The sequence below is a fragment of the Cydia splendana genome, chromosome 20 (genome assembly GCF_910591565.1).
Source record: "Cydia splendana chromosome 20, ilCydSple1.2, whole genome shotgun sequence".
NCBI lineage: Eukaryota > Metazoa > Arthropoda > Insecta > Lepidoptera > Tortricidae > Cydia > Cydia splendana.
The window spans coordinates 12,939,749-12,964,301 of NC_085979.1; the positions used below are offsets into that span (position 1 = coordinate 12,939,749).

Consider the following 24,553-nt stretch of genomic DNA (forward strand, 5'->3'; position numbering starts at 1 on the left):
GCTGCGTCCCTCGTTGGCGTTGGCGTTGGCCCAACGTGAAGAGTAGCCATGAGGGACAAAACATACGCAAATGCGACACTGTGATTGGTCGAATTTATTTGTTGCCCACCATTATCCAAACTAAGGACAAACAATAATAGCGCTTTCTCTGCTACTCCTACTGGAGAAGGCATACTATTCCGTCCAAGAGTTCGTGGAAGATAGCTTCTTTTTGTAATTACCAGGTACTAATACTAATCCCCTGTGTAAATAATAATGTAGGTACAACTATTTAATTGTTAGTAGAAATAAGTTAAGAAAATGTTTTAACTAAATTTAAAATTAGGCTTAGTGCTAATGTTCATAAACTACTTAGATGTAAGCTTTATTTGCAATGCCTTAACAGGGTGCCATGTGTTCTCACAACCTTTTACTGTAACAACTAAATGTACCATGGTTTCGCAATAAAGAATTCTATTCTATTCTATTCTATACTGAAAGATACGTAAGACTATCCCGTTCTGTCAGTTATCCCCACCACTCATGCCCAATCCAGTTTAATACTAGATTCATGTTGGACAGACTCTGTGTAAATTCCCGGTTTATTTTTATGATATTGCAAGCCCTAAAAATAAGTTGTAAGATTGTTAGCAACACATTAAAACCTAAAAATGTTGGCGTTTTTTCCACTGTCTTGAACAGTCTAAGTAAACGTCACATGCCTGTCAAATAATCAGCTGTCAAAAACACGAAAAGGAAAACACAGTGGGGGTTATGTTTGTTTAAGGTAAAGGAAATAGTATATTTAGTCATGAAATAATCTAATGTGTGAGTTGTGACATGTAAAAATACGTACAACAATTCAATTTGGCCTAGCTTTCTACATTATTGCTATATTGGTAGCGCTAATTTTGTCAATGACGATCTATTTTGGGTGTGCAGTTATTTAGGCCGAATTTAGTCCAAAGGTTAAGGTTTGGATGTGCATTTTAACTTTCGTCTGGTTTAGGCAGACCCTCCGTCATCCCGTGGTGCCGTATTATGGACGAACTGAAGCTGAAAGCTGGAGAAAAGATCGGTGCTTTACACGTAAGTGTATATTACCACTTTCCAATTTTCCGGTAGTTTTGTTGTTTTAAAATTTGTTTATTTGTTTGAAATGTGTGAAATGGGTCAGTGGCATGTTATTCTAGTGAAAACTATTGTTTATTTTGACTCTCAAATGACTTTGCTCTCATTTTCGCGGATGAATGACCCTGAACTTATATAATACTTAATTATAATTACTTGTATCAAACGCTAAAGATATCTTTCATATTAGAAGTATGTTTGAGAATAAACTATTCTATGCTAAAGTAGGGTCAGTCAACTTTGTGAAAATACTTTTAATATAATTTGTTTATCAAAATGTCTTAATGTTATTGATATCATGAAATGATTATGACATCTTTTTATTTAAATTTTTAAGGGTGGAATATTTACTTGATTTGAATTGAACTGAGATGAATTGTACTATTATTAATAATTGTCCTTTAGTTCCATATTACTTAAATTATTTGCGTGTGTTACAGGTTACACCCGGTATGTGTATTACATTTGCTGTTATATACATGTACATAATGCAAAATATCATCAGTGACCCTTACAGATTTCCTTTTTTGCTTCAAAGTTGTCTAGAGTAAGCTACTCTTTCTTGTATCCAGTATATTGTATATGTATAATTAAGACAAATAAATGTTCCACTTATTACCAGGAAGCAGCAAAATCAGCAGCGGGTAATGGCCGGTCCCGGGTCGAGGATGCTGTCAACCACACTGTCGAGGTCCTTAACAAGGTATGTGTATTTTATATACATGGGTAATGTAATTATACAACACTGTTAGGGTACAGCCAAAAAATATTAGCAAAAACTGAATTAACTAAAAAAATGTATTCAATCATCGAATCCGCTCACAAAATTTAATTATTCAAAACATAATATACAGGGTGATTCAGGAGACGTGAGCAGGACTAACACTGCGCATATCGTTAATTATAAGCAACTGTTTCGTATCAGTATTAGTGAGGTTAACGTTAATTTTCTAGTTGTGTTGAAAAAAAAAAGTTATTAACATTTTTACGACATGCATGGTCACCCTAAAATTAGAATACTAAACTACCGATATTCTGTGTCAAATTGAATGTCATTACTGTCATCACGGTCTGGTTACTTTTGAAAACTCGTATCTCACTCAAGTTTGACATTTTATTTTCTTTGTAATCAAAATGCCATTACGGTTAAAGAGGTTTTATGTTGATTAATTAGGTCCTGTAAGGTGACCATGATTGTTGAGAATTAATTTTGCCCTCACCAAAAAGTAAAAAAATAGGAAAAGTGTTGTTGTTTCTCCTAAATACGACGGTGATCGATCAATTATCAGTTACTGAGTGTGCAGGATTAGTCCTGCTCACGTCTCATGAATCATCCTGTATACATACATAGTTAGAATTGGAAAGTGAAAGGACTTATGTTTGAATTTAATAAAAAAAATCTCTGGAAATGATTTGACATATGAATTATTTACAGCAGTCCGTATAATATCCATACATTAATAGATTCTCTTTAAAAACTACCTTAAAAATTATATCTAATCTAGGTAGAAAAACTTCGCCAGCCCTTACAAAGCTCTGCTTGCTAGTTTAACTATACATCCCCTAATGCCCTAATCCCTGGTCCAGTCAGCAGCAGAAGTTGCTAAGCGGGCGAGCTGTTTAAAATGATCTTAAAGCGACTTTATTGTTAAGAGAATAAGAGCGTGTCAAGGTAATTTTGAACACCTCGCCCGCTTAGCAACTTCTGCTGCTGACTATTCATAGATCCGCGAAGCATTCAACGACATCTGGCACCACGAGCTGATAGCGGAGGGCCGGGACCGCATCGCGGCCTGGACGAGAGACGCGGCCCAGCGGATCAGAGACGGCACACCCCCTCTTTCTCCCGTTCTTCTGTATGAGGAGTTGGTGGCGCTGTTTACAGATCGAGGTATGTAGTTCAAGTTTCTACCTACCTAGTACCTAGTAGTTAGTCCTATCCAGAAAGTTTCCCCAAAAAATATAAATATATTCCAAATAGTTAGGTAAGTTTTGGTTTGAAGACGAGTCACATTGACAGAAAGACCAATCTAATTTGAATCGTAAATCGGATTGCTAAGGTTGAAATTAAATCGTACTATGCCTGGGAAAAATAAAAGAGCCGCGGCCCAGTGTATCAGAGATGGAACACCTCCTCTTACTCCTCTTTCGAAGAGTAAGTAGCCTTGTTTAAGATCGAGATATGTCTCATATTAACTTCAAAACGACAAAAACACTGCCTAACCTGTATTTTTATTTCCAGTATGGCGTCGCAGTATGGTGATATTTGCTTGCGGCCTGGCGCTGGGTGGGGGCTGCGGGCTGGCCGTAGGGCTCCGCTGCGCGACCCACGTGCCCAGCGGGCCGCATGCGCGCGCATTACACGCGCAGAACGACCAGAGCGTCATACTCGTTGAAGATGCCACAGCGCCGGGTGAGGGAATAGAAGCCTGTGTTTATTTGCCTCATCACGCGGTAGTGTGTATTAATAGGATTTTTACGAAAGTTCTTGTTGTATTTGACGTGATTTGTCTGCCGGATCCACATGAAGATCCATTGATCAGAGTGAGTATGAATTGAACTGGCTGAGGAAGTGATTCTGAAATAAAAAATATTTATTATTAAATTATAAAACGGGACTTAATCGCGTATAATTAAATTAAAAATGCATGTTTTTTTCTTTTTGCCCGAAATTAATATATGTGTCACATAATTGTTTGCCGATTCTAGGAAAAATAGTAAAAAAATATATAACCTCGATTTTCACTGCGAAATCACTGTTAGAAGTTGAATTGGCTAAATCATATTTATGTAAATATGTAATTTTCAGTAATAGATATATGAAATCATTTACCACCATTAGAAAGGCACACTATTTGTGATATACCTATGATAAAGTTTTTAAATATAAAATAATTACAAACCCAGAAAACACCGTTCAAAATCACATACTAAAAATTATCAACTTCTGGATTTTTCCAAGCTTTCCGACTTTTCGTCTTAAAACGAATGTAATTTTTATAAATTAAAAATATTGCGTAAATTTAACCCTTAAATCATCACCCTACTACTTGACGTTTGGTATAAAGGTGCGTTCAAGAACGTAAGCCTTTTTTTTAATCTGTGAGCTGTCTAATGCTTTGTAGACATTTGCCAACACTATGCATTTAAGGGTTAAGACTTAATTAAATATTAAAACTTTTCCAATACGTGATTAAGTCCTGTTTTATAGTTTTAGATCAGTGAAAGTTAAAGTTTAAATCAGTGGAAATGTTTTATAACATCTGCGCCATAGACAAATGTTCCTGCACCACAGCATCTGCAGGGGAGACGCCCTCAAATTATCGTTCGACTATATTTTATTTAACACCTACCTATATCTGATTATTTTATAATATGAATGTTTTGTGAACATTTCGCCATCCGCGGGCTATGGGGCTTTACCGTCACAGTCTTTCAGTACACTGAGGATTGCGATTAGAGCCCACTGCATGTCAATTTCGTCTTGTCAACAGCGGCGGGCGCGGGTGAGGTGCTGATACGCGTGCAAGCATTCAGCGTGTGTCCGTGTGATCGGGCGACATTGCGAGGGCGCGGCGCGGTGTTGCGCGCGCTCTGCGGCCGGAGCCAGCCCGTCGTCGGTCGAGGGTTCGCAGGTCAGTAACCAGGGTTCACAGGTGTAATTATTTATTGTTTTTGTTGGAGACTAAGAACGCAACCTCATTAGATAGGTTTTGTTTTTCTGTTCTTACTGACATGTGTTGTCACGTCACTTCTTGATTTCCTTCCCGTTCCCGGTTTATTTAAGGCCGTTCCCGTACCCAAATAAAATCTACAATCGAGCCTCCCCTCACGCTACCCATCCCGCCCCTAGATACAATGACGATACAACAGCGCCACGCAAGAAGTAGCGACTTAAATAAACTAACAGGACACTGATTTGTAAAACGTGTTACTAAATACTGAAAAAAAGCATGCTGCATCTCATAGATGGCGTTAAAGTTAAATTGGAAAAATAAATGAAACATAGTGCAAATTACATATTCATTTTAATGAAGTCAACTCTTATTTCAATAATATTTAATTATAAGGGTAAATACAGTTTATATTTAAACAAATTAATGACTGCAAGTTTTCTATAATATCATTATTTATTAGGTATACTGTGCAGGTATATCATCGATATTTATTAAAAAAAAACCGGGCAAGTGCGAGTCGGACTCGCGCACGAAGGGTTCCGTACCATAATGCAAAAAAAAAACAAAAAAAAAGCAAAAAAAAAAACGGTCACCCATCCAAATACTGACCACTCCCGACGTTGCTTAACTTTGGTCAAAAATCACGTTTGTTGTATGGGAGCCCCATTTAAATCTTTATTTTATTCTGTTTTTAGTATTTGTTGTTATAGCGGCAACAGAAATACATCATCTGTGAAAATTTCAACTGTCTAGCTATCACGGTTCGTGAGATACAGCCTGGTGACAGACGGACGGACGGACGGACGGACGGACGGACAGCGAAGTCTTAGTAATAGGGTCCCGTTTTACTCTTTGGGTACGGAACCCTAATTAGGGCATACCGGTACAAGTGCGAAAAATAGGTAATTCGCACATGTATCATACAACGTTTTACAGTACATAATATGGCCCTTTAAATTTTCGACATAGTTACGTAATGTGCTAATTATCGCACTAATGCGGTAAAGTAGCACCATATTGTAATAGTACTTACCTACATTACGTTTACAAGTGCGGCAAATAGGAAAATCGAAACGAGTGGCGATAAATTCGAACACGACCGAAGGGAGTGTTTTGAATCGACACGAGTTGCGAATTACCTATTGGCACATGTATCGTACAACGTTTTACAGTACCTACAGTCCTACATACTAGGGTTTGCTCCCGGGAAATACCGGTACCGAAAGTACCGGGAATTCCCGGGATTTAGAGCCAAGCAAAGAACCGGGATTTCAAAATTAAATTCCCGGTACTTTCGGGATTTTCGGGACTAATATTTCCGGTACAATATTTGACTGTTTTCTGTTACTTAGCATGAAATATCATGTTTTTTAAAGAAATACATTATATAAATCCATTGCTGACGCTAATACTTTTACGACTGACCATATATTAAAGCAAAACAAAAATAGTCAATGGGTTTGACAATGCCAACAAAATAAAATAGCTTATTTTGAAACTATACGAGTGTTTCTACGATAAATAATTTTATACGAATAATTAGTTAGTTGTATACTAAATACGAGCAAAAACTAGAGAGAATTGTGTTATTAATAAAATATTTCTTTTAATTCGAATACGGTATAAGAAACTCTTATTGATAATCTGAATGACATTTTAAAATGAATTAAAATATTATAGTGACATGTCCTCTCCTTGGTAAATTCTTAATTCTGGCTGCAACAACTTCTTGATCCTTCCTATTGATAATTTTATTACCATTTTTACCTACTCACATGCAATTTTGCACATTTATTCAAGCCCCTTATCTTGTCTAGAATACAAAATTTCGTAAACGTAGCTCTAACAGTTATTCATAAATTAACGTTTTAAAACCGGCATTTTTGTGCCTGACTGACTAATAGATCAAAAACCTAACCCACTTCGAGCTGACCTAGAAACTTGAAATTTGGCACTAAGGAATGCAAATCGGTTATTTTTTGTATGGAAATAACCGCGGTTTCGGTTAATAACCGATTATTTCCATACAAAAAATAACCGATTTGCATTCCCTATTTGGCACCAAGGTAGACTATTAGGAGTTTATAGAGGGAACAATCTAAAAAATGAAAATTATTGATAATTTGATGAAGAAAAACATATATACTTATCGATAATAGATGACTAATTTTCATTTATGGTATCAATCGATCAGGTTTGTCTTTAGGATCAAAAGTCTATATGGGATCCATTGCATTAAAGGAATACAAAAGTCAGAAATGATAGTCAAAGTCCGACAGTCGTACTTCACTCGCGAAACGCCCCGAACAAAACGATATGTGACCGTGACGTCAAGGTCACAAAGAGTCCATCTTGAAGTATGAACAAAACAAGAAAATTGCGATTTTGTCGGTGAAATATTGCGTTTATGTATATAGTTTCCATACAATCTTTTATTGGATAAAATGCGAGGAATCGAATCGAATGGTAACTAACTGCGACAATTCTTCGACCGACGGTTTTGTCAGGAAGCTCTTCTTCCACATTGAACGATATTTGTAACTGAAAATAAAATATATTGTATGTGTTAGCATTTACAATTTGTCACATCATGTACAGTCGACGTCAAAGATATGTACCTATTGCAGCATACTCCTTTGTAATAAGGTGAAAAATGTATACATATATTTGACGTCGACTGTACATATAAAGCACCGGTGGTAAAGAACCAACGAGAGAAATAAAATAAAAGTAAGACCCTGTATAATGACTACGAATCGTGTGATAAATCAATTTACGATGGAATTCTGGCACACGAAGTTGAAACAATGTTATTCTAGCTAGGTAGTTAGTACAAAAGGTAAAATTGTTCTCTGCTCTACAATCAATAAGCATAATTAGCATGAATCACCTACCTCATGGGTATCTTCTTCCTCTAATATACTAGGAACCCGATAAGTGTCATCCACCTGTGCAATGCGTGGGTTCAAAATGTTTGAGCCGGTCGTCTCACTGTCAAAACCAAAATTAAATAAATGTATGATGTTTTACAGCACATATGGACTTTACCGCACTAGTACGATAATGCACACACACATTACGTAACTATGTCAAATATTTAAAGGGCTAGTAGTAGTAGTAAACTCTTTATTGTACAAAAAGACATATTAAAAATAACATACAATTAGCAAGAAGTACAAAGGCGAACTTATCCCTTTGAGGGATCTCTTCCAGTTAACCTATAGGGCTATATGTACTGTAAAACGTTGTACGATACATGTGAGAATAGGTAATACGCAACTCATGTCAACTATTTTTCGCACTATTTTTTATCATCAAGTGATGATGAACAATAACAGCCACATTTTGCCTCTCATTAAGCATCCGGACAAATCTGTCGGTCGAAGAATTGTAGCAGCCAGTCATTTCTTTACAACATCACTCAATTTATAAATTAGTCCATTACTATTTCATAAATTGATCATGGACCCGCGAAACGCAGCATTCCAGAAATGCAGTTATTTCGAAAAGTGAGACAGACTAATTTCAAAATTTTTATGTAGGTACCTATATTATAACAAGTGATGACAATGGAGAAAACTACTTGAAAGTAAATAAACCATTGTGCTGGTTACAGGTACAGTCGGCGTCAAATACTTTGTAGCAACAAAGTAGCCAAATAGTAACATCTAGCAAGTAACATAATAAAATTGCGGTTTATGACGTAAGTGTTAAAAAAACTGCTTACTAGATCTCGTTCAAACTAGGGCTTGCAATATCGGATGGTTTCCAATTCCGGAACTGATTTTCGATATTGGATTCCAATTCCGGAATTCCGGAACTGGTTCCGGAATTAGGGTTTATCATAATTTTATGAGAGTTTTATGTAAAAAACAACAAAAAATGTGAAATTCGGATACTTTACGTTTATTAAATCTAATTTGAAGTACGTTTTTTTTCACCTCTTATTTTACCACCTTATTAAAATGGTTATTTTATTCACTTCTATGATACGGGGTATTAACTTGGGGAAACCATAGTTGCTAGCAAACCATTCGATGCATAATTTTATAAAATAGTTAAATTTAACAGCTTCCTAGTCTTCCTAACCTAGTAGGTAGTGGTGTTTTTTAAGAAGTTGAAGGTCTAAGTTGGCTTTTTTCTTCCTAGTTCCTAATAGTTAGGGAGGCGAGGTAGCTAAATGGCGTAATTCAACGGCGCCGTCGAGACCTATCAAAATCGAAAGATAAAATAATTTCGAAAAGAAAAGCTCGTATGGCAAAAACCATTTTAGCGGTGGGTTTGGCGTGTACGGTTTTTCAAAAATGTTAAAAAAAACAGTTACTTGGGCATTCTCGAGCGCGTCAGATATTCATACTACGTATGCCCCGAGTGCCTCTGATAACAACGGTATACTAATCTGCCGGTTTGCGTGGTGGGGGTAGGCATATAAAGTAGTCAAAAATGCAAAAAAAAAAAATTTACTCGAGCGCGTCAGATTTTCGGAAGGGGTGTTAAGTAGGCCCCAAGGAAGCTTCCTTTAAAAAAACTGACGATTTCGGCGTGACGATAAGTTACGATAAATTTTTGAAAATGCAAAAAAAAAAAAGTTTTTTTGAAATACTCGAGCGCGTCAGATTTTCATAGGGGAGGTTTATCTCGGTATCCTGAAAGCATATTTTTTTAATCTGACAAAAATGTTGGTGGGTTCTCTTAATCTGACCGAAAAAGGTTTTTTGGTTTCTTTTTTTTCCTTTCTTTCTCCTTGATAAAACGGGGAATTTAAGAATGACAATAAAATTACCTTTTTTGTTTATTTAATTTTTTTTTTTGTAAAATGTATCGTTCGCGACTTATATGCCGCAACGCGTTCTTAGGAAGACGAAATGGCTCCTCCACACTTCCGGTCATGCGGAAACCGGCAGATTTTGTATTTTTAGTAAGTTTTAGATTATATTCTTCAAAATAAAAAATAAAAAAATCGCGCTCGAGAATGCCGGATTAACGTTTTTTTTTTACAAGTTCGCGACCCTATAACTCGGCGGCGTCAAGGACTTATCGTCAGATTACTTAAATTTAGTCTTTAAACACTAAAATCAACCCCCAATATCTTAATCTGAGGCGCTCGAGTATTTCAGACTATCCATTTTTTTTTACTAATCTGATCGTCTATCCTAGGCGCGCGTCACTACATATAGAGCTAAATACTTTACAAGGTTGTTCTATTAGGTCTAAGGTATCTCTCATATCTTAAACTGCCACGCTCGAGTATTGCCGAAAATTCCCCTATTCGCCTCCCTAACTATAATTATGATTCAGAATAACATATATTATGTGGTTCTACAGGATCCGAAATCGTTGATAGAAAAACCTCTTTCTTTCTGAATCGAAGATAAAAAGTTCAAATATTATTAAATTTCAATTCTAAAAATTCGCTTATGTTGGATTTAGACTATTCTGATTATTCTAAGCAAGTAAATCGCTTTGCTTTATTATTATTATGAGCCCATATTGTCCCACTGCAAATAGACAAATAAAATATATAAGTACTATATAGTTCATTAAATGACTAAGAGGCACGTCATAACGAGAAAAAACATCAGTATAGTGTAGTTTCTTAACAATTTTCAATAATAAACGTATTAAAACCTAAAAAAAGTACTTAAATCCAATTCCGGAATTTTCGATATTCAGTGGTATCAATTCCGGAATTGTAATATCGGAAAATTTGTCCAAGATTCCGGAATTTCGAAATTCCGGAATTCCGGAATGCAAGCCCTAGTTCAAACCAATTTTCGGTGGAAGTTTGCATGGTAATGTACATCATATATATATATATTTTTTTATCATTCTCTTATTTTAGAAGTTAAAGGACACACATTTTACCACTTTGGAGGTGGTCTCTCCCGCAAACTATTGAGTTTAGAAAAAAATTATATCAAAAACCTCAATATATTTTTTGAAGACCTATCCATAAATACCCCACACGTATGGGATCGATGCAAAAAAAAATTTTGAGTTTCAGTTCTAAGTATGGGGAACCCCCAAAATGTATTGTTTTTTTCTATTTTTGTTGAAAAATCCAAGTTTCAACAGTACCTATAGTTCTTATAGTTTCAGAAAAAAGTGGCTGTATATACGGACGGACAGACAGACAGACATGACGAATCCTTAAGGGTTCCGTTTTTTGCCATTTGGCTACAGAACCCTAAAAATGCTCTATCACAGGTAAATGAGAAATTGAAAATGGAAATAATTGCCCAAGATTATTAGTTTTATTAAAATAAAAAATCGGTCAACACGCTCAAGAAAAGGAAATCATTTACTATTGTGTAGGGTAGGTATAATATAAAATAACTACCAGTTCATTAAAAAATACGTAAAAGAATAACGAAAGTACGGACAATCGGTAAATCCCGGGATTTTAATTTCCGGGACTTACTCAGGCAACCCTATTACATTCTATCAGTGTACATTTTTAGGGTTCCGTACCCAAAGGGTAAAAACGGGACCCTATTACTAAGACTTCGCTGTCCGTCCGTCCGTCTGTCCGTCTGTCATCAGGCTGTATCTCATGAACCGTGGTAGCTAGACAGTTTAAAATTTCACAGATGATTGAATTTCTATCGCCGCTATAACAACAAATACTAAAAACAGAATAAAATGCAACAAACGTGATTTTTGCCGTTTTTTGCATAATGGTACGGAACCCTGCGTGTGCAAAACCAACTTGCACTTGGCCGGTTTTTTTAAATTAAGTACCTCTTGGAGAATATCAAATAACTGATGAGGGCAATGTATCTCGTACGATATTATTGATTGGCGACATTTTATTTAGTTTTCGGCGAACATTTGCTAAGTAGGTAGTACTAATACTACTAATAGCCATCTAGGAAAATAAGTACAAAATATGTCCAAATAATTGAGAATATCAATTCAATTCATAAAAAGATATAAGCATCTGCACTGATAGGAAAACAGTAGGTATCTAAATCTAACTAAGGTCTATTCGTACGCCGCCGCTGTGAGTACTTGAGTAGGTAGGTATTTGTGACGTTATCTATGAAAAGGGACCTTATTGTCGATGGCGCTTCCGCCATTATTAACGATGCTCTGATATAAATACCACGCCGTGCGACGCAGTGCGTCGTAAGCGCCATAGACAATAAGGTCCCTTTTCATAGATAATGCCACAATTAGAATTAGAACTTACTCGTTACTTTGAATGTCAGTGGTTGATGAAATCGGAGATTCCATTTCCATATTTTGCAGTCTGTAAATAAAGATAAATTGTAGTAGTGTATTGTGTTATAGGTAGGGCTAAAAAGCACAAGTCAAATAATTATACTCACTCGATGTAGTCTAAAGATCATGTTCGGCTGTGAAATTATCCAATTTTCTTCTTTTCCTAGAAAGACAAAAAAGTAAAAAGTTTAGACGCATGACAAATCACGAGCTGAGGTTCGAACCCTCGATAGGTGGATGGATTGCTAAAAGAACGCTTTATGCGTCTAATTGTGTGCGTTACATGTATCACTGTGTGCTCGTATTTATAGGAAGGCCCACTACACCGCAACCGCGTAACTACGACTCACGACGCACACATAGACGGCAATGTTTTCTGTCTTTGCCGTGCAAGGCGCTAGTGCCGCGTGGTGTAAACGTCACGAATCGCAATATCCTTTTAAGCTATTTAGATGATGAATTGATGACAATGTTTACCGGTAGATGGAGCGATTATTAAATTCTAGAATGTTTTAAGTTATATGGATTACTAACTAGTGGCTCTGTGAGCTGTAGACCTCGCGAGCAGAGCTTGAAATAACATGGTGCTTAGAGCTTTAAATACACCGTGTTTTTTTTATTTCCGTTAATTTCAAGGGTGCATTCCTGAGCTTAAATCAAGTAACTTTCTCAAAGACACCGATGTTCTAATTAAGTCCATTTCGGAGATAATCCATAATTTATTTTTTTTACTATAAGGCCTCTACAAGCGTGTACGTGTGTGTTGCCTTAGGGCCGGCTTACATATTGATTAGTGTTTAGAATGAGTTCATACATTTGCTACTAAACTTAAGTACAATCTCGGTCGATTGATGTACGAAATGACATTGATATGTCACAGATTTCAATTGTTTGGTTGAGTTAAATGTAATGCCCGTGTTACAACAACGCTATATGCTACATTTAATTACTTTTTAAACAAAAAAAAAAACAAAAAAGAAAACAAAAAAAAATTTTTTTTTTGAAAATTAACTATGCCATTTAGTTCTTATAAACGTACTTAACTATACCCCGAAGTTAACGGAATTCAATAAAAACACGGTGTATAGTAAATTAAAGAAAAACAATACGAAATTTATGTGTAAAAAAATACAAAAAGTTATAATATCCCAGCATACAATTACTGGGGATCGAACCCAGACCCTCTGTGCAAACAGAAAAAGCGAACGTTTACAAACTGAGCCAAATAGTTCTTAGATGGGTTGACGAAATTTAGCTACTCCTTCTCAAATTAAAATTAGTTAAAATTAAATATCTAAATACCGCCTAAACCAGCGATAATTTTTTTCTGCATTTTTTGCTATTAACTCTGTAAACATGTTTCAAAAAGAAAAAAGTCTTATGATATCGATACGACCATTTGTTTAGGCGCCAGGTATCACGACTCCGCCATTTTTAAAAATTTCCAAAAACCGGATTGACAAAAAAATTTTATTTAGTCATAAAATTCGGTCACAAAATTTCACGAGAATCGGTTAAGAATTGCGACCTGTAGAGGAGAACATCCGGACATACGAAAGCAAAATGCCCGAGTCAAAACGTAGACCTTCGCTTCGCTTCGGTCAATTAGTACGATCAAGTATATATTAAATTAAGTAATAATTACGTATTTCACTGTGTAATAAATATACATTTTTACTTACGTTAGTTCCATTGTTTGTTGGAATCTTCCGAGTTGTCTTTTTCGAGATGTCTTCTTTTTATTCAATTGCTTGTTACCCATTATAACTTAAAGGTTTTGGTGCACACGGTATATCACTAGGACACACAACACAGCACAGTTTTTATAAGTAAATCTTATATTTGTTTTGGGGACACCTAGTACAGGTCCGTCTGGCACGAGCGCTCAGCCATCACTGTCTCATTTCGAAAGACGGACGGAGATAGAGCATGCAGGCCGGAGTCGATATTTTGTTACGATAGAATTAGTTGATGTTTATTTATTTTAAAAATATTGCCTCTAATTATCGTTTTTCTAAAGCTGTCAAATTACTGTTATACTTATGATTGATTTTTCTCCTTTTTTTGTTTCATAGTGTCACATAGTAAAGAAACGAGTAAAGTTGGAGTAAAAATTCGAATTGGAGGTTACTTTGGGAATAAATTGTATCGAGCGAAGTGTTATGAATCGTGTATCGAAAGCTGTGTTATTAAAGATAATATAATCAAGAATTATATTTATTTTTCCCACGTCTACAAATATCACCGTTTCTTAGAAAAATAGGATAATTATTGGGGTATTTTTACATTTCTGGCTCAGGGAACGGCCTTAAGTCTCAGTTATCTTACAAATAACCATCAGTTTTAATAGCTACATTTGGTTCCATTGTCATCAGGTATTTTTAGGGTTCCGTACCCAAAGGGTAAAAATGGGACCCTAAGACTCCGCTGTCCGTCCGTCTGTCTGTCTGTCACCAGGCTGTATCTCATGAACCGTGATAGTTAGGCAGTTGAAATTTTCACAGATGATGTATTTCGGTGGTCGCTATAACAACAAATACTAAAAACAGAATATAATAAATATTTAAGTGGGGCTCCCATACGACAAAAGTGATATTTTTGCCATTTTTTGCGTACTTAATGGTACGGACCGGAAGGCGCAGCGTGGGTAGACCCCCCACAAGGTGGACTGACGACCTGGTTAAGGTCGCAGGAGTCCGCTGGATGCGGGTGACCCAAGACCGGTCATTGTGGCACTCTTTGGGGGAGGCCTATGTCCAGCAGTGGACGTCCTGCTGGCTGATATGATGATGAATGGTACGGAAACCTTCGTGCGCAGGTCTGACTCGCATTTGTCCGATTTTTTTATAACAATTTGTCAATTTATTCGAGTTCGGCAACAAAATTAGCAAAGCCTTAGCTCATACTAAAAGAAAATTTTGCCCATTAACACGAGTATTTCACACAGGAGTGGTGCTCGACGTTGGATATGGCGTGGGGCACTTAGAGCTAGGTGACGAGGTGTGGGGCTGCGTCAGCGAATGGAGCGGCGGCGCGGCCACCGAACTACTTACGATACGCAGGTAAATCATTACTAACATTCTAAAAGCATTTAACAGAGAAACACCGAATAGATAAAAGTACGATTCTCATTGTTTAACAAGTGTTTGAGAGCGGACGGTGACGAATCATTGTCCCTGCCTAACGCATAAAACCTACGTTATCTTTCTCGCTTTGTAGCTGTGCCGTATTAACGATTCAATAAACAACAAACTTGTAAGCATATTTTTTTTCATATTTATAAATACCGCCCGTTTGGCGGATTTCGACATGTGACCCCAACTCCATATTAAAATTACCGAAATAATCGATTTTGACGCCAAGCGTGCCTTACCACAGCTTCAATTTTTTTTTTGACTTTCAGTACTCGAGTCAGCAAGCGGCCGCACGGCCTCGCAGCGGATGCGGCGGCCTCGCTGCCGTGGGCCGGAGCCCTCGCCCTGCGCGCCCTTGAACGGCTGCGCTGTACATCGGAATGTAAGGGGAAACGGTAGGCAAGTAGGGATTATAATGTGTAGGTTGTCGGCCTCGCTGCCTCTCAAGGCAAGAGTCCAACGTTGGAAACGTGGTAATACCAATTGACTAGCACTTTATATTTGGCAAAATAACAATGCAATATTTTAGTATTTACTATAAACTTCTGCAGAGTAACACTTGATCTAAAAACAATGGTGGTTAATCGAGATATGGACCTTATTTACAACCACCTAAAGTTCAGTTTCCCCCAGCATGGTGATATGCGGTGCGGCGAGCGGCGAGGGCTGCGCGCTAATACAACTGCTGACTGCTCGAGGCGCACATGTCTCTGTTCTAGCCCCCAGGAGAGCTAGGAACGCTTTACAGAATCTGGGTAAGGACTTTATTCGAATGGCGTACGGTTCATATTTGAATGATACTACAGCGATTGAGAGCGAAGGGAAGAAACGGCCCAGAAAACTTAGGCGAGCTATTAGTGACTTAATTGTAATGGAATTTGGTTCATATTGTCTTAATATAACTGCTGACTGCTCGAGGCGTACACGTCTCTGCTCTAGCCCCCAGGAGAGCTAGGAACGCTTTACAGAATCTGAGTAAGGACTTTATTCGAATGGCTTACGGTTCATATTTGAATGATACATTGAGGAATTTATAGGAAAAGCCCTAGACAACTTGGGTGAGCTAATTGTAACTTTATTATAATGGGACATGGTTCATATTGCATTAATGCAACCGCTAACCGCATGAGCCGCGGCCGTGGCGTCAGGAACGTAGCGTCTAGTCTCGTAGTCTCGCGGCCAAAAGGTTAAAGCTCACATTCACTGTGAATAGGATTACTATTGCGAGTTATATCCTCCTATAGTATTTCTTCAGTTCGATGAAATTGAAATCATATTCAATTGGAACAAAGTCGCTTTTGGTTTGTATTGTTCAATTTTCAAACAACGCAAAATCAACTTTATTTCCTAAACTTTAAGTTTAATTTCAGTGGCAAATTTTGTATTTTTCATTTGTAGGTCTGGGCCTTAGGAGGTTAAAATGTGCGAGTGTTTATTTCTGAACGAACACATATGCCAAAATGACGAATGTGGCCAAACGATTGTAAAAGAATTTTGGATTTGATACACGTTTGAGTTACAGATGTAGTGTATGATTATTTTCCATCGTATTTTCACGGAAACGTACGAACGTGTCTTCCTATTTCAGTCGGTCTCGGTACAAAAAGTACTGACACTGACTGAAGTAGCATGACAATTACGAACGTTTCCGAGAAAATACGATGGAAAACACCTATGCACTACATCTATATGCATTTTTCTCAAAAATGGACGGCAAAATTGACTTTGCCGTTTAAAAAATTGGTCGCGAAGCGCGTAGTTTATGGTCAGTCAAAAATTAAAAAAGTTAAAAACATTGCAGTCTCGATTTTGGGACTGCAATGTTGTATACAAATTCCATTATTTGTCGTGTTCCAAACTTTTTAAAAGTTGAAATGGCCATATCAAATGAAGGCACAGGCCCATTAAACAGCCTAACAAATGATTAGTACTTATAATTATAATGTTGGTACCTCGACTATTTAGCTGTCTCAAATAGGTTGGCGCATGGTTGGCGTATTTTCGGCAGAAAAATACACTTCTATTTTTTAATAAAAAAAATAAAAAGGCGGCAAATCTAATTTTTTCAATTGTTTCTACTTTTTTTTGTGAAAATATATACGGTAGAACGTTGCTTTTGTAAAATATTTCTATTATATTTATATTTCTTGCACCATTTTTGAGAAAAGCACTATATATGTCTCGGCTGGAAGGCTACTTGCTGGCTTCGGATTCAATTAAACGGACTCCCAAGGTCGTCCGTTTAATACGAATCCTCAGCCTGCAAGTAGCTACTTCCGAGCCTCGACAATAATGTACTATATCCTCACAGGAGCGCATGAATACGTGGAGCTAGACGCCAACAACCACAGCTCGGCGTCCTGGGCGTCGCTCGCGCAGTACGGCGGCCGCGCGGGCCCGTGGGACGGCGTGCTGGCGTGCGCCGGCGCCGGCGCGCCCGCGGCGGACTGCTCGCCGGCCAGGGCTGCGCTCAAGTGAGTGGCTCTTATTTCGTAGTCGACATCTAACGTCAAGTAGTGGAACTATCAGTACCGCTACTTGACACCAGATGGCACAAGTGTCATTACTGACGAAAAATGTACTGCTAAAACAATTTACAACTAATATTAGAAGCAGAAGGAGTTGAAAATAGAAAACTGATGTATGGAGTTACCACTCTTTCTCTCTATGATTGTTAGGAAATAATCTCACTCTATACTCGCACGCGGTTACTACGCGCCGTGATTTACGCACGAATTTGGAGGGCATTTAGGTGGAATAATTTCCGACCAGATAAAAAAATGATATATTAGTCTCTAAGGCATAGGTACGCAATGCCAAATGCAATGGGGCTGGCAACTGTCAAAGGTTTGCAAAGATGGCGCTATCGTATCTTGCACCTTTCTAACTCATAGAACTCAACTAGTGAGTTCTATGAGATTAGACTTAATGGGCTGGCATCCAGAACATAAAATTCCATTTAAAAATAACAAGAATTTGATACTATTCTAAGGGTTGACAGGGCAAGCTATGCTGGCGCCATCTGCTAAATACTTCGACCGGAACCCCATTGAGACATTTCGTACTCGTAAAGAATGTAACGTTGCAATAACAACAAGTAAGGTAGTACTTCGCAGAAAGCCGGAAAAGTGCTACATATTACACATAGTAAGGCCTGGACCTTACCGAATCGCCGGCAGTCAATAAATAGTAGTTTGTGTTACAAGGGATCAAAATGATATATTTCCGTCAAGGGCATACATTGAATCGTGAATGAACCGATGAATTCTATAGTAGAATCCTGAGCGTAAAATAAAAAAATCTTAGTGTTGACACAATCTGATGCTTAAACAGATTATTTAAGCTAAAAAATTTATGTGCAAAAAAATGTAAAAATAGTGTGCTAGAACAGAAAAGTTACTTGTTCCCTCCTAGCAGGGAAGAAAAGTGCCACTTTGATCCCTCTTAGCAGGGAGAAAAAGCTCTTTTCCGAATAGGTGATGTGAAAACGAATATTTCCTATTTTCACGAACTTGAAAACCGGGAAATTGCCATCCTGCTTACTCCTCTATGAATTCTCCCTCGCGTGACAGAGACAACTATCTGTTCCAGAGCGACAGCTGCGCGCGACGCAGTGGTGGAGCTCCGCCCCACCCCTCTGATCACGGACCGGCTGCCCACCCCCTTGTCGGTCATGTTCGCTGCGACCTTCTATACGTTCAGGGTTTTCAGGGTGAGTTACAAATATATTGTTGTTGTATGGTGGTAAATATACATCATTATAGGTAAACCGGCCAAGTGCGAGTCGAACTTGCGTTCCAAGGGTTCCGTACATTACACAATTTTTAGGGTTCCGTACCCAAAGGGTAAAACGGGTACCCTATTACTAAGACTCCGCTGTCCGTTCGTCCGTCCGTCCGTCCGTCCGTCTGTCACCAGGCTGTATCTCACGAACCGTGATAGCTAGACAGTTGAAATTTTCACAGATGATGTATTTCTGTTGCCGCTATAACAACAAATACTAAAAACAGAATAAAATAAAGATTTAAGTGGGGCTCACATACAACAAACGTGATTTTTGACCGAAGTTAAGCAACGTCGGGCGGGGTCCGTACTTGGATGGGTGACCGTTTTTTTTTCCGTATTTTGCATTATGGTACGGAACCCTTCGTGCGCGATTCCGACTCGCACTTGCCCGGTTTTTTAACAATGTATTTGTTATGTGAAACGTGAGTATATGTGTTTAAAAAACCCGTAGTGGTCGGATCAAAAAGTAAGTAATTAAGTCCGACTCATGCTTGCCTGCACATTTCTAATAGGTTTGTCATCTGGTAAAGAACTATTTTGTGTATTTTTCAAAATTTTAGACCCAGTAGTTTCGGAGATAAATGGTGGGGGGGGGGAATGGTCGGATATACGAACAGACAGACGCACAAGTGATCCTCTAAGGGTTCCGTTTTTTCCTTTTGAGGTACGGAACCCTAAAAATTACTTTTCGGATTTTCATGCGGTTTTCACCGGGCAATAGTGATTCTTGAGGAAGGTTTAAGTGTATTCGAAGCCATTTTAATAAATTTTTACTATAGATTGTTATATAAGTAACAATTTTCTTCTTTTAAAACGTGAGTGTCAAGTTTTAATATTTAATATGTTTCGCAGTGGGTGCTCGGTTGTGGGACGCACACGGACTGGCTAGAAGAGAAGCAGAGGCTATCGGGTGGTCTGACATCTCTGGCTACACTAGTGAATGAGGGCACACTGCGCCCTGTACTGGATAAGGTGAGTGAATATACTAATAAAGATGCAACGGATAGTTATTTGGCCGGATACCGGATGTTCGGCCTGGCCAACGGCCGAATATTCGGTATCCGGCCGCCGAATATTCGGCTGGCGGAACTATACCTACATTTCGGTTTTTCCGGTGCGTATTGTACAGGCTTTGGCTTTGACCTGTTTCGTAGTGAAGGTTCGCGCGGACTCATTTCTAGGTTCGCAATGAGTGCGCGTGCAAGGGAGTGGAATGTTTAAATTGTTTTAAAGTAATAAACGAGTACGATTATGACCGTGACGGTTTCTTAAATCCAATTTCTTGACTCCGAAATCAAGCTAAATTACTATCCGGTAACCGGCCGGTTAGTAGGTCACAATCCGGTATCCGGCCGGATATTAAAAAAATGGCCGGATACCGGATAGTAACCGAATATCCGGTGCACCTCTAGAATATACTACAAACTTCGCGTTAAGTATAATGAAAAACGTGTGACAATCACCGTTTTCCAACACCTATAAAATTGTAACTGCCGCCAGCATCCTTGGTACAATGCCTCAAGGGCCTATTTTAGATTTAAGCTAGTTATTAATTTCGTTTAGTAGTACCACTGTATATATATTGTATGTAAATAAATTATTTACAAAATCTAAAAAAAAAAATTGTAACTTGTAGTTTTTTTTTAATGTGGCTTTTCATCACAGAAGGTTTATGCCATATGCTTCATGTGCAATAAGGATCATTCTATCAAAAAATCTGTTGGAATTTCAGATAAAATGGTTGCTATCGCACTTAACACTTTAAACTCTCGCGTTTGTACACATATTTAATTACACAAACGGGTCTACCGCGATATAATTTCATTGTTTTTACCTTAAATTCCGACGTCTCAGCTGAATTGCACCAACTATAAAATTATAAATTTATTTAAAATTGTTTAATTTATTTATTTAAATTAATTTATTTTTATTAGCAATTAAATTATATCGCGGTAGATCCGTATGTGTAATTAAATATGCGCTATCGCACTTGATGCATAAGGACCCTTCTGCGTGGAAAGCCACAAATGGGGTCCTTACGTCTTCTACCTTTATTTGCCTTTTCAGGTATACTTGCCACAGGACTTCGAGACTGCCCTGGCACACGCGTGCAGCGACGAGGCCCTAGGCACAACAGTCATCAGGTTCCCTTAGAACCGTATCCTGATACTTGAATACAGCTGATACTTGAATACCACGGAACGCACACATACATAGGTTGACCGGTTCGTTGCGTCTTCCATTTTCGAAAACTTTTGGCTGTGGCGGGAAATAATTATTACACATGACATGACAGGCGTGCCTTACGCCATAGAATATGATGGCACGCCTGTCGTGTCATACGCCACACGTTAAAAACATTGATGACACGCCTGTCGCGTGCCATCCGCACCGAAACGGTTAAAACAAATGTATCCGTGGCCATCGGGTTAGTGCGCGAACTGAGTGGACGCTCTAGCGGCGTGATGCGGCATCTATGCGTTCGATGAATTGATCCTGTATTTTTGCCTTTTTCAGGGCTCCGTACCCAAAAGGTAAAAACGGGACCCTATTACTAAGACGCTGTCCGTCCCAGGCTGTATCTCATGAACCGTTGAAATTTTCACAGATGATGTATTTCTGATGCCGCTATAACAACAAATACTAAAAAGTACGGAACCCTCGGTGGGCGAGTCCGACTCGCACTTGTCCGGTTTTTATAATAAAACTATGACAGTTTTAATTCTAACTAAACATTTTAAGATTTGATAACTTTTGTCAGTTTTTCAAAGGATATATTTTATGTACGAACAGACTTCATATGAAAAGGTGAGATGTATTACTTCTGCCATATTATATGTAAACTAATACTATTATAGGGAATAAACTTTTTGATGTATATTTGAAACTTACCAAAGCTGATGTTTTATCAAAATTGGGATAAAAAAATGTAGATACTAATATAATTTGTAAGTAATTAAAAAAATAAGCTTGACCGATTTGTACACAAACTTTGTAAAAAATCGGAATACTAATAAAATAGTTTATTTTAGAGAACACAATATATTTTGTTATTTGATATAACATGCAATAGTAAACCCTAATGCAATGCATGAAGGTTTCTTTTTAAACTGTACCTGTTGTCGGCTATTGCCGACAGTGGCGTTCTTATATGTGACATTTTAAATCAGATTATACTCAGTTTTAAAACGCCTCTTTCCCTAATCTGTAAATTACGTTCCTATTAAACTAATCACCAAATGTGAGATTCTGAAACTTATTAGCATTGAAAAAAGCATAGAGTGACCAATTTATCCTCCTAAGGCCCAGCCATATAAATGATAAATACAGAATTTGCCACTGAAATTTGAACCTTTAGTGCAGGGAATAGAGTTGATGAAACAAATGCGACTCTGTTCCAATTGAATATGATTTAAATTTCATCGAACTGAATAAGTACTATAGGTAGGGCCTTGGGCCTTGGGAGGATATATTTTGTTTTCGCATTTTTTTCGTCAGATTTCAGTTCAATTTAGTAAATAGATCGAGATCTCTGATGTGCAATATAATATAAGCGCAATTTTACCTTATGCCCCGAAAAATCTTGGTATTTTTGTAACTCAATGGATTTTTTTTTCGAGACAAGTTGTGATTTCGTATTTATTCCGCCCAGAATGAGAAGCTCTTTAAACCAGACAAATTTTATCCAAAACCGTAAAAAAAAATTATACAACATAATTATAATAGGCCCTATAAATATATATACGTACTATTTCCTTTTTGTTGCGGTAAAATTCAATCTCCAGAGAAATAGGGTAATTCACCAGTAACTGGCCATCGGCCAATAACTGGCCACCCTAAACTAAAAATGAATTCGATTCACCTGTAAACAGAATTCATTTTAGTATAAGGTGTCAGTAACTGGCCAGCCTTCAATAACTAGCCACCTTATACTAAAATGAATTCTGTTTATCAGGTGAATAGAATTTTTGTTTTTAGTTTCGGGTGGCCAGTTACTGGCGAATTGCCCTATTAACCTTTTGAGCGCCATAGAATTTGTCATCGAGCGTGCTCGTGTCGCCGGGGGGCACGAAGTTATACGAAGTTTTGTCTTATTTATTCAGACCGCGGCGAAATGAGCCCGATTTTGTTTGTCTTGTATATCAGACTACGGCGGTCAAAAGGTTAAAAATAGTTTTATATGGATATAGAAATAGTTATTTGTACAACAAGAGATCAAAGTTTGATATTTCTTCGAGTGCTTATTTTGAGTCCCGTGCAAGCGAAAGAGTCTCTAATTTAGAATCTTGAGCGTAGTAAGGGATTCAAAAGCGCACGAGATGTAAATAACTTTGATCTCGTGTAGTACACAAAATTTTTCACCCTAAGCAGTGAGAACATACCTAGAGGGACAGAGATAATAGAACCCAAGTATATCGAACTTGTATTAGACCCCGCATGTTGAAATGACTATAAAGGTCACTTGAATGTCATTTTGTCTCACTCAGTGAGCAAAATGCGATTTTGCTCACTGAGTGAGACACAATCAGTGAGCAAAATGCGATTTTGCTCACTGAGTGAGACAAAATGACCCAGTGAGCAAAATCGCATTTTTCTCACTGTTTTTAAGAAGCAAAGTACCCTTGTTCCAGCTGCTGAGGTGAAAAATATATATCCTTGGGCTAAGATGAGTTGCTAAAGGCTCGACTCTTTGTTCCGACCCTATTGTACCTAACACTAACATTAAGTAGATAAATTGTAAACTAGATAGTATTATTGTATAGATATTTTGAATATTAAAATTGTTGTTTTTTACCTTTGTGTTTTTTTAACTCCGTATTTCTGATCCAACTCGAATAATTAGACAGGTTAGGCCAATGTGGGTAAGGTCGGCATATAAAACGTATTGCTGGGAAGACCGCCATAGGGCAAGAACTCTTGTATTTTTATACGTACGTCGCTCAGACAAAGTCAGAAAAGAAGAGGTTCGCTCCTTCTGCTCTATCTACCTTCTGTACAGTCAGCGTCATATAGTAGGTAGCATCCAAAGTATGTATTCAAATAGTTCGGTACTTTGGATGCTATCTACTGTATGACGCTGACTGTACAAACGCAAGAGTTAGTGACGAAAGAGCTGGTTGACGGTCTTACCTGTTAAACGGTCTACCTTGTGAAAATGTCGATTTTCATCAGAATTCATGAAAAATAAAACATCAAATCGGTCCAAACCACATATTTATTAACCGTCACAATTCATAATACAACCCGACCGTACATATATTTATAAGTACAAACAAAATAACAATATCAATACATAACCACAGATAAAAATACTGAAGGCCAGACCACACCGGAAGGACCGAACCTCATTCGAGTACCTACGCAACGCAAGCGGTGTACTGCGAAGAGAGCTGAAGACGTGCTAAAAACGGTTAGTTCCCGATTCGCCGGATTCTCGTATAGGGACCGTGCACATTGGAGGGTCTGCCATCTTGTGGCCTGAATCGGAAACATATGTGCACATGTACAATGCCAAAGCAAGTGCTACCATCTACCGTTCTCGTCGGTACGTTTCCTTGTGCATAGTAGGTTCTGCCATCTTGTGGGCTACATCGGAAGCATAAACGTCACATTTACGCGCCA

At 37.8% G+C, this 24,553-nt stretch overlaps 1 protein-coding gene across 2 annotated transcripts; it reads left to right on the forward strand.

The window, feature by feature from the left end:
• Positions 1-713: 713 nt before the first annotated feature.
• Positions 714-21,201, forward strand: LOC134800562 (reticulon-4-interacting protein 1, mitochondrial-like). Of its 2 annotated transcripts, none has more exons than XM_063773051.1 (13): positions 714-766; positions 989-1,068; positions 1,733-1,813; positions 2,836-3,001; positions 3,353-3,523; positions 4,605-4,745; positions 14,959-15,073; positions 15,415-15,540; positions 15,779-15,900; positions 17,457-17,619; positions 18,737-18,857; positions 19,784-19,903; positions 20,999-21,201. In XM_063773051.1, exons 2-13 carry the CDS (start codon positions 1,021-1,023, stop codon positions 21,083-21,085), a joined length of 1,461 nt encoding a protein of 486 aa, XP_063629121.1. In that variant the 5' UTR covers positions 714-766; positions 989-1,020; the 3' UTR covers positions 21,086-21,201. The 2 variants fall into 2 exon arrangements, with proteins under 2 accessions (XP_063629121.1, XP_063629119.1); XM_063773049.1 differs by having other exon boundaries at positions 720-766; positions 993-1,068; positions 20,999-21,200.
• The last annotated feature ends 3,352 nt before the right edge of the window (positions 21,202-24,553 follow it).

Bases quoted from the DNA above. Each gene is read 5' to 3' on its own strand.
- LOC134800562 (XM_063773051.1), top strand. From the start codon at position 1,021: ATGGACGAACTGAAGCTGAAAGCTGGAGAAAAGATCGGTGCTTTACAC. The intron at 15,541-15,778 runs GTAGGCAAGTAG...AGTTTCCCCCAG, and splicing joins TCGGAATGTAAGGGGAAACG to CATGGTGATATGCGGTGCGG. The intron at 19,904-20,998 runs GTGAGTGAATAT...TTGCCTTTTCAG, and splicing joins TGCGCCCTGTACTGGATAAG to GTATACTTGCCACAGGACTT.